The following is a 10,649-nucleotide window of genomic DNA, read 5'->3' as shown; positions in this document are numbered from 1 at the left end:
AGTGATTGGGCAGAACTCGTAGTACCCGGAGAAACCCGACGCATATGAGGGGATAACACAGAAAGCTCCACTGAAATGGATTCAATCTGTTTACTGTACCGCCATCCCAGTGAGTTTCACAACTATGCGTGATCCACCAACCCTTGCCTCCAGTGATGCGTCATTTACGTCTCATCATCCGCAACATCGCAGATGAAAAGGAAGGTCATAAAAGGCCCACAATCCACAAGAAAAAAGACACGAAGATAGTTGTTTCAAACAGATGGAAAATCCAGTGCCATTTGAAGAAAAAAAGGCGTGAAGTTCGTCTCTTTTTTACTTGTTTTTATTTTTTGATAAATAAGGTATCGTAAGACAAAATGCCGCAACAACAAAACCCCACTGTCATTAAGCCGACGCAGCTGAGATTCCAAGGGTAAATCTAAACGGAACTTTTTATTTTATTTGGTCAGGCCCCACTGAGCTATGTGCTCTTTTTCAGTCACAACCTGGTCACAAATGATAGCTCAACGAAGTGCATATCATGTAGAAATTGATATCAGCCAAATACTAGAAATGCATGTTTTTAAATGTATGTGGAGGGAAAAACCGGAGGACCCAGAAAAAAATCCACGCGACCACGGGGAGAACATGCAAACTCCAAATATATGGGCGTCGTCAGGGTCGGGTTCGAACCAACGACCTCCTGTATACCGGGCGAGGTAATTAACATCTCGCCACCGTGGTGACTAAATCTATTTAGTCCACGGGCCAGAGCAGTAACTTATGCCACCTAAGGCATTACAACTTTAGTCGTTCTGTCTGATTTTATATACATATGGCGAATGATAATTATTTGATAACCCCACTCATGTCAAACAGTTATCACAAAATTTACTCTTACTGACCACATAGAGGAATTGGAGCCAGTAACATTATGCCGCACCAGCTGGTACCGGACAAGTGAAATATCTGGTCTGCACCTGCGGACTAAATAAATCAGGATCTCAAGATGTAGTGGCGATGGTCTCAGCACGATCACGAATGACTATACAAAATAAACACATCACGTTAAATGTGGCTTGTTACTCTATTTTGCCGATTCCAGCATTGACGACTTGATTTCTTTAAGAATAAACTCAAAAGAGCATTCATTTCTTTCAGTTTTGATTGCCATCTGACAAACACCGTTTGTGCTCTCGGCATCATCACACGGGACAAAGGCATTTCCACTTGTAAGTCGCGGAAAGCAGTGTAGCCTCCGCCTATGTTGGAGAACGGTCTTTCAAAGACGTGGTCACATAAATCCTCCTGCACCCTTTAAATGCCTCCCATCAACACTCGGGGCACTGTACCTTCTCAAGTGCTCGCTATATTTGATTAATTCACAGAGATGTAATTTGTGAAAAATTAATTTATCTTGATGGCTTATTGCGGAGATCATCATCAATTCGCTCCACTTGAAATCCCAATTTAAACCACCGGTGGCTAAAGACCTGGATTCGAACTCAGGTTCTCAGGGGTGGCAGCTCAGTGGCCCTGAAACGACCAATTTTAACCTGCCTGAGCTACTGAGCCACCACTGCGTAGGTTTTCGCAGTTGTGCCGACGTGTTTTTCAGATGCAGCGTGACTTGTTCGGCCCAAAGTCCGACGTTTCACTCCATGTGATGGGACCTGGGAGCTTCTTCAAAAGGTTGAGCTTGAGCTTCATTTCCTAAACAAGAATGTCCCCTTCCACCGTTCGAGCAAAACATCGGACGTCATGCCAAACAACCCGCAGTACAATCCGGAAACACATCGAAGAGTTCCTCGGCCACCTTCGGCACGTCCAATACACTGGAGGTTAATGACTGACAAGCTGAACCCTCGTTTACACCGCTCGCTCGCTCACCCGCTCATCATCATTCTCCCCTCCTGCCCAGCTCGGCGCTCAAATGTCCAGGTCATCATCCGGATCCTCGTCATCGATGTCGTCGGCATCGTCAGGGCAGTAGAAGATGCGGCCGCCCCCTATTTGGGTCGGAGACGCACTGCCCCCCGGGGTCAGCAGATCCTGCTTCCTGTGTGGGCAGAATACAGAGAGGCATGGGGGGCTCTGACAAATAAACACTTCTGTTGGTTGGGTGACACCATTTTGACTTCTGCACTTTTTATTTTCTGCAGGCTTGGGTCCTGAAGACCAGTCCTCAACCTCAAGGCCGGCTGGAGGACATTTGATCAGCTTTGGTCCTCGGCCTCAGGGGTACTGCGAGGACTTGGCGTAGAGGCACCGGTCCTGACAGTGACCTCAACCTATAAGGCTCCTGGCCTTGGTCTCGTCTTGACCTTTTGTGTTCCATCTTTGGCCTCATGGGTCCTGGCAATGAATCCAAGACTGCACCTCGTCAGCACTGGGCTCCAAGTGGTCGGGTTACCTGGCCCATGCCTACTTTGACCTTCCTGCCAGCCAACTTTTGCAGGCCCCACTACCCAACTCCTGCTATGGTCATTGCCTGACTCCTGGCTCGTGGCCTGCACTCATCTGACTCCAGGCTGTACCGTGCCATTGCCCCATCTCTCGCTCACACTCGTACATCCCTACCACCACGGCACCCCTGTGCATGCACCAACCCTTTCTTCATTGAACCACCTTTCTCCAGCGTTATCCCTTCACTCCGATCCAGTTTCTTTTGATGTGGTTGAATTTAGGTTCATAGGTCGAGCCTGCTTTTGTGATTTATTTTATTTGTTGTTGTGGTGGTGAAGTTTGCTTTGCGGGCTGTGTGCCTGTACTGGACGTGTGTAATGTTTATTCTATTTGTTCTCTCTTTAAAAAAGTGCGTTTGATCGATGTGTTGTTATTTGTGCTTGTGTGCACCACTGCCAACGCAGTACACGGACTCCTCTACATATGAACATTCGACTTACGAACTTAATGAGATACAAACAAACCTGTCCAGTTGTCTGTATGGACCGAGAGTCGTAAGTTCAACTGCCGCGCAATAGATGGCGGTGGTGACATCTACATCTGCAGAACATGAAGAACCAGTGACATCTGCACCTACAGAAGATTATAAAACTTTTAAAGCCATTCTCCGTGTTTAGTGTACATGACGTACAACATGTTTGGGATCCACAGGAGTGGAGTTGGTCTTACGAACAAATAGACTTACAAACAGACCTCTGGAACCTAACTATTTTGCAAGTAGAGGAGTCGCTGTATCACAAACTTAAAACAACCAGATATATCCCAGCTGTAAATGCGACACTGGTGAGCAGAAAACGCACTGCTGGGCAGAGAGCTGGTACGGCAGTGCTACACGGCCCCGCGCCTTCCGCTCGTCCTCCGTGAGCCGCAGGTTAAAGGTCAGCTCGGCAGTCGGGTCACACTGCAATCCACAGAGCAGAAGGCACACGGCTCAACACACAGCTGAACACACAACAGAGCACACAGCAGAGCACACAGCAGAGCATTAAGCACAGCACGGCACACAGCTGCGCTCGTTTCAGTTGGGTCAGGATGGCTGTGCTACTCACCACAGGTGCCTCGCCAGAATTAGCGGTGGTTGCTCCACTTGACCTGGCACCATCCGCTATCAAGCGGGACTCGAACCCGTCGACCACCACCATGCGCTCCTCCTGCAGCACATTGTTTCGTACGACTTCAATCGTCATCATCATTTATCATCAACATATTCGTCAGCCTTCATCACGTGTTTATGTGGTCAGCTGTTGCACTGCAAAAGCAGTATGGTGCAGCGACTATAATTGTGGTAACTATGATTACAATCAGGTGCAGCCCTGCAACTGCTTGCTCACACAACTGTTACTAGAAGGGCCTCCACTCGACAGAGCTTTGGAGAGCTCGTCGAGGGTATTTTGGCTTGCTCTTCCACGGTGGGCAGATGTCTTAGAACAAGAGGGAATTCCTGAACCTTGCTTCACCGCATTCAACCTGCCGATCTCTAACTGCGGTATTATCCACGTATACTGCTGGGTGGACAGAGGCAATGCGGCGATTCAAGAAACATAAATTTACCAGCCGCACAAAAGCGACGAACTTACTACTAGCACCATTGCAGATGCCGGGCTGCACCTTTACCACTTCTGATTAGCAGATCGCTGCGTAGTTCAACCTCCGACCACTGACCGACACTCACCAGGCGAACGACCTTGCCACTCCTTCGCTTGTGCAGAACGCCGACGTCGAAACAGGACCACGAGGCCGCCTGACCCGACCCCGACGTTGACCCCGACCCGGGCGCGTGCGGAAACGCCCGGGGTGGAGCGGGGGTGAGCGTAAGCACGGTGCTTGCGGCGTGGCGCACCGCGTCCGCCGTCGTGCCCTCCGCGTGCGCGTCCCCGTGGAGCAGCGCCACCACCTGCCGCACCTGCACACCTGCCCAGGGGTTGAGAGGTCGATGAAAAGGTCGACGAGAAGGTCGAGGAGAGGTCAAAAGCTCGGCTACCGGAGGAAATAAGGACAGCGCCGTATGCTTCTATGTATGTTGCTCTTTTTTCACACCGTACGTAGCCAACCGTTCTCATCGAATGTGCGGGGGAAGGACAACAAACTCAACACTAAAAGCAGTTGTCTCAGGTCGCAGCCGAATATAACAACAATTTATGTCCATAGAGTGCAGTAGATAAACGGGGTTAAGGTACATTTGTCGCGGAATCTCTGTTGTGCTGAAAAGCCAGGGTGACTCTATAGCTTTACACTCTGCCCTAATTGTATTCGTATACAACAGGAATTGTTGAGCTCTCAGAAATCAATCGCACGCTGGTAATGGGATAAATATGGTCTTCGTGGGGGTTTTGGGGGGGTGGGTGACTGCCCTCTCTGCCCTCCCAGGTTCCCATGCACCTGCTATTGTGTTGCTGTCACAGGCAATAAAACCATAGCTTAGCACAGTGGTGCAAAGTCTCAAATTCCTTCAGAGAATTATGGTATTAACTATTTAAATAGATAATTATATGAGTAGCTAGTTCATGTGTAACTATGTAAGTGTATGGGTCTCGTAGTGTGGGTCTCTTAGTAAGTCTATGGGTCCCCCTATATAAGTGGAAAGGTCTCTTTGTATATCCGAGTATTTGTAAATCTATTGGTTTTATATTAAAGTTTCTACCGGGTGGTAGTGGTGGTGGTGCGTACCTCTAATCTAATGCTGTGGAGGTGAGGGTTAAAGGACCACAGAAATGTCTTCCAAATTCCCCAGGAACTAAGGCTTAAATTCTGACAGAGTATTTTTATGGGTCGCTGATAGACTGCACTCGGTGGCACATGTCTAGTAGCCACAGCCATAGCAAAAAGGGGTATTACTGGATGTTGGTGCACCATGGTGGCAAGATGTTAACTACCTCGCCTGGTATACAGGAGGTCGTGGGTTCGATCCTGACCCCAACGCCTGCTGTATATTTGGAGTTTGCGTGTTCTCCCCATGGTTGCATGGATTTTTCTCCGGGTCCTCCAGTTCAATCCCCCACATTTAGAAATCTGCGTATAAGATGTGAACTACCTCGCCTAGTATACAGGAGGTAGTGGGTTCGATCCCGACCCAGACGCCTGCTGTATATTTGGAGTTTGCGTGTTCTACCCGTGGTCGCATGGATTTTTCTTCGGGTCCTCCAGTTCAATCCCCCACATTTAGAAATATGCGTTTAGAGTATTTGGCTGCGATAAATTTCCAGATTATGATAAGCCACTTTGTTGGGCTATCATTTGTGGCAAGGTCGCTTCTAAAAAAGAGCTATATAGCTCAGTGGGCCTTACCTGGTAAGAATAAAAAAAATTCATTTAGTGGTGTGTCGGGTGCAGACATATTTTCTGGGTGGCTAACCCAGACAGATCCAGCTGAAATGAAGCCATGCCCGTAACTTCTTCCGGGACGCAGCTTCACCCGACCACTGATCAGGGAGCCCTCACCGTCATCGTGCCGCCGATCGGCGAGGGCTCGGAGGCGTGACAAGACACGGGGCCACCCGGCGTGGAGCAGCAACGGAGACAGCGAGTCCAGAACCACGCACAGCGGCCCCCGGTCCGGCCCGGACGCACCCCCCACGGCCGCCCGCAGGTCGACAACGCCGTGGGCGTGCGGAAAATCCGGTGCGTTCGGCGTCTCCGGAATGAGGGCACCAGAACCCGTCCAGCCCAGCGGGTCGGAGAAGCAGTCGTGGTGGACGAGCCTGCCGCAGCACGGCCAGACGCGGCGCGACCGCTTTCATCACAACGCGACGTGCCGATCCGGTGCGTGGTTCTAAAACGGGGCTAGCTTCACGGGCTGTCTGTGCCAAACAGCGGGCACATACATTACTTCCGTGGTTTATTGCCTAGTGACACGACGTCAGGTACGTACTAAGGATCCATCATCCGTTTACGATGTTTATTATTTGGTAAACTGTCTTGGAACATGTTATGACTGTAGGTCTACCACGTGACATCCAGCAATGTGATGAACCGCCACGATTTGTTTCCCTTTTTAAATGTACCATACATTACACCGCGAGAACAATTTAGCATTCAAACAACGACGGAAATTATTATGGTTATTTTTGTTGCGCTATCGATTGCACCACGGGGCGTGGGGTGGCGCAGGCGAGGTCTCTCACCGGGACACGACGTCGGGCACCAGGCCGGCGCTGACGGCAGAGCGTGACATCTCCCAGTGGAACACGTGAATGGTCTCCCCCCTGCAGCACGCGCGCCAAACACGTCACCCACACCGCCACCCACACCACCACCAACAGGGCCAACACGAACATCAACAGCATCAATAACACCATTAACAACACTAAGATCGACAGCATCAACACCACCATCAAAACTACCATCAACACTATCATCAACAGCATCAACACCACCATCAACAACATAAACATCAACACCATCATCAACAGCATCAATACCACCATTAACACTAAGATCAACAGCATAAACACCACCATCAAAACTACAATCAACACTACTACCATCAACACTATCAACAACATCAACACTACCATCAATACTAAGTTAATTTAGTATTATTATGGGTACATTTATTATGGATAGGTTTATTTTGTTTAACCAGGTGAGAATGCAAGAGGCCATGATCTTCTCATTTGCAAGAGTGACCTGGGGCATTGGGCTGCCTGTAAGGGGGTGATGATTGCTGCTGGTACGTGTATACAAATTGGATCCTAACACTTGCACACAACGGCCCACTCTTGCGGATGGCGTTAGGGGATCTTTAACGTCCACTGAAGCAGACGGCGCGTAGTGTGCATGTTACAGCCACAGTCATTGGTCGGGTAGTGGTGGCGTGTTGACCTGAGAGGTGACAATGATGGTGGTGTTGATGGTAGTGTTGATGCTGTTGATGGTAGTGTTGATGGTAGTGCTGATGCTGTTGATGGTAGTGTTGATGGTGCTCCATTGGAACCTCATTTGCCAGTAGAAAAATATCATAATTGGTTTTGTACCCTTTTATCTGGCAACAAAACTGACACCCGAGTCTCGGGTGTGGACCAATCAACTTTAAGGACAGTGCATACATTATCAGAGTTGTGTTTTTTGTTTGCATTACGACTGCAGGTATTGTGGTCTATGCAAACATGACTCCTTGTAAAAAAAGGTGTCAGTTTTGTTGCCAGATAAAAGGGTAAAAAAACAATTATCAGTGTTGATGCTGTTGATGGTAGTGCTGACGGTAGTGTTGATGCTATTGATCTTAGTGTTGATGGTGTTGGGAGTGAGACTTCAAGGACCATCGCAATCACCAGCATCAGCATCGCCAGCATCGCGACGGACCAAGGACGACGCTCACCGATGTGAACTCTATACTCATCGTCTTAACAATCTTCATTTTACCGGCGAAGATCACGACAACTTAAGCCTCGTTACAGAAAAAGCTCCGATGCGTGAACAAATACAAAAAAGTGGCATTTACACGTTACCAAAACTTCTTCACTGGGTGTAGGTTAGTTCATTAAGTCAGCGCGGATACGTGACGCTCGGATAAGCGACGTTGTGCTGCTGCATCAGAATCTGAATATTTATCCTGGAGGAATCCGATGAGCTGTAAATCTTCTTGGTTCTTTCGGTAAAGTCACGTAGAATGGAAATAATAAAATAATAAAAATAAAACATAATAAAATAATATAATAAAGCAATGTTGTATTTTTTTTATTTTTTTATTTCCATTCTACGTGACTTTACCGAAAGAACCAAGAAGATGAATCCCTGCAGTCACGAAAGCTTTAAATCGAAAGCCTCCGAGCAGGCGTTTCTCACCGCAGGGCAGCGCCTCTCATGAGGCTCTTCAGCAGGGCTCTGCCCGGCTGCGCCAGGGAATCTGCATGCCACAACAGGGAAGATCAGAATCTTTATAACACGCAGTAGGCTTTCGCGACCAATATCATCCCTAATGCAGGTGTTTTGGGGTTAGATCGAGTAAATGTGTGTCGTTAAACCCGCCACCACCCGACACAGCCAATTAGTAAGGGTTGTCACGTAAACAGAACGTGGCCAATTTGTCACTAGTACAGCACACCGGTTGTGTGTTGGAGAGCCAGGCCACAACATTTACAATCTGTCGCCTGATGAAGCGAGTTGTAATTACTGGCGAAACGTCGTGACGAATGGCCACGTTCTGTTTACGTGACAAACCCTTTACTAACTGTCTGTGTCGGGTGGTGGTAGGTTTCATGACACATTTATATATTTACGCGAAGTAACCCAACAAAAAAACCCCTCTGCAGAATCTTTATTTAGACTCACCATGAGCTGAGAAATAGGGGCGGGTCAGCAAGTGACAAACAACACATTGGGTCTACAGCACCATCAACACGACAGCACTGTCCACAGTAGGTGACATGCAGGCACCGCCACCAATCCGTTACATCAGAATCTTTATCTCGACTGCAGGAGGAATCCGATGATCTGAGAAGCTCTTTTTCACACATGCCCAGTCGGGGGCCGGTCATACCAGGCACACCAGAAAGATCCTTCTTCTAAGCGGGCACATCATCATCATCAAACAATCCACGCCGCTCCGTCTCCTAGACGGGCACTTCTCACGTGCTGCTCTGGATTACTATACCGTAGTGACATCGCAGGGACGTAGCGGGGAAGGGGGGGAGAGATGCATTCATCCAGCAGTGGACTGACCATGGCTGACGATTACAATAAACCCCGATCACGTAACACGTACCGACTATGAGCACGAATTCACTCCGCTCGCTGCCCGCGATAAGCTCCAGCAGCATGGCTTGTTGGTCACCCCGACGCTTAGACTGTTTGCTAGTATAGCTATGGTTGTTGTTGTTGCTGCTGCTGTGTTGTTAGTTTAATGTAAGGGACAGCTGTGAGTGTTTACACGCAGCCTCGCTGTAGCCGCGCGTCGTGCGGCAATGCGAGTTTTGTAAACAGCTGATGATGTGGCGCGGCTCCACGTGGTGGTCGCGGGCTGATGACGCCACCCGTGATGCCGGTTTACTCACCGCCGTCTCGTCCGGATTACAAGACGCAGCCCCCCCCCCTCCCCAGTCAGCCCCCCCCTACTCAGCCCCCCCCCCCACTCAGCCCCCCCACTCAGCCCTCCCCCCACTCAGCCCCCCCCCCACTCAGTCCCTCCCCCCACTCAGCCCCCCCCCCCCACTCAGGCACATGTCTTGTGATATTGTTGCAAATTCTCGGAAGTGTTAACATCTTTTTGAAGCACTCTGTATGTGACACCGTCGTTGAAACTGATTGGCCTACCCCAGAGACACTGGTGGTGGTGAGACAGGGCCCTGCATTAGGAAGGTTGTCGTCTCTGGTATAGACAAATTCGGGTTTAGCAAAACAAATTGAACGTGGCATGTCCAGCCCGCTTGGCTCAATCCACTGCTGGATGAGAGCTCCCCCCCCACGCGTGCTAGGGGGGGGTATTTGACCATACTTCACCGCGCTGGTCAGTGCAGCGTTGGGAAGACGTGGGGGCATAAACTTGCAGTAAAACAATGGCATCCCCCACCCCCTGCCTACGCTGCCTAATTAGCCCCCGCATTCTATAACGCCTGTTATGCATTGTTAGTCATCGTCCCTTCACAATTCAAACTACCCAGGCTCCAACCTGCTTAGCTTTCGAGATTTTCTGCATTGTGCACGTGGCCGGGTTCCATTATATTCCTGGGAATGATGACAGCAGCAGCAGCAGGAAGATGTTCGGGAGGTCCATGCCAATGTCGAGGTCTGCTGCTGACCACAAGAGGGCTTCAGTCGAGACAGGGTCTCCATGTATCTCTGTGTGTGTCTCTATGGGTCTCCATGTATCTCCATGTATCTATATGTGTGTCTCTATGGGTCTCCATGTATCTCCATGTATCTCTGTGTGTCTCTATGGGTCTCCATGTATCTCCATGTATCTATATGTGTGTCTCTATGGGTCTCCATGTATCTCCATGTATCTCTGTGTGTGTCTCTATGGGTCTCCATGTATCTCCATGTATCTCTATGTGTGTCTCTATGGGTCTCCATGTATCTCCATGTATCTCTATGTGTGTCTCTATGGGTTTCCATGTATCTCTATGTGTGTCTCTATGGGTCTCCATGCATCTCTATGTGTGTCTCTATGGGTCTCCATGTATCTCCATGTATCTCTGTGTGTCTCTATGGGTCTCCATGTATCTCCATGTATCTCTATGTGTGTCTCTATGGGTCTCCATGTA

General features: G+C 49.2%; 1 protein-coding gene across 2 annotated transcripts; it reads right to left on the bottom strand.

Moving 5' to 3' along the window:
* Nucleotides 1-309: 309 nt before the first annotated feature.
* ELP5 (elongator acetyltransferase complex subunit 5) lies at nucleotides 310-9,418 on the bottom strand. Of its 2 annotated transcripts, XM_078607857.1 has the most exons (9): nucleotides 9,152-9,418; nucleotides 8,233-8,293; nucleotides 6,570-6,650; nucleotides 5,887-6,146; nucleotides 4,121-4,359; nucleotides 3,498-3,599; nucleotides 3,249-3,349; nucleotides 1,873-2,041; nucleotides 310-1,695 (listed from the first exon to the last, which is right to left on the bottom strand). In XM_078607857.1, the coding sequence occupies exons 1-8, from the start codon at nucleotides 9,204-9,206 to the stop codon at nucleotides 1,912-1,914; spliced, it is 1,029 nt and encodes a 342-aa protein (XP_078463983.1). In that variant the 5' UTR covers nucleotides 9,207-9,418; the 3' UTR covers nucleotides 310-1,695; nucleotides 1,873-1,911. The 2 variants fall into 2 exon arrangements, with proteins under 2 accessions (XP_078463983.1, XP_078463982.1); XM_078607856.1 differs by having other exon boundaries at nucleotides 310-2,041.
* Nucleotides 9,419-10,649: the final 1,231 nt, after the last annotated feature.

Source organism: Lampetra planeri, chromosome 28, assembly GCF_965212315.1.
Source record: "Lampetra planeri chromosome 28, kcLamPlan1.2.h2, whole genome shotgun sequence".
Classification (NCBI taxonomy): Eukaryota; Metazoa; Chordata; class Hyperoartia; order Petromyzontiformes; family Petromyzontidae; genus Lampetra; species Lampetra planeri.
This window is presented reverse-complemented; position numbering and strand designations above follow the sequence as displayed.

Coding starts and splice junctions, on each gene's coding strand:
- ELP5 (XM_078607856.1), bottom strand. CDS start 9,206: ATGCTGCTGGAGCTTATCGCGGGCAGCGAGCGGAGTGAATTCGTGCTC. Junction 3,600..4,120: donor GTGGCAAGGTCGTTCGCCTG/GTGAGTGTCGGT, acceptor AATGTGCTGCAG/GAGGAGCGCATGGTGGTGGT. Junction 2,042..3,248: donor TACCAGCTCTCTGCCCAGCA/GTGCGTTTTCTG, acceptor CTGCCCACACAG/GAAGCAGGATCTGCTGACCC.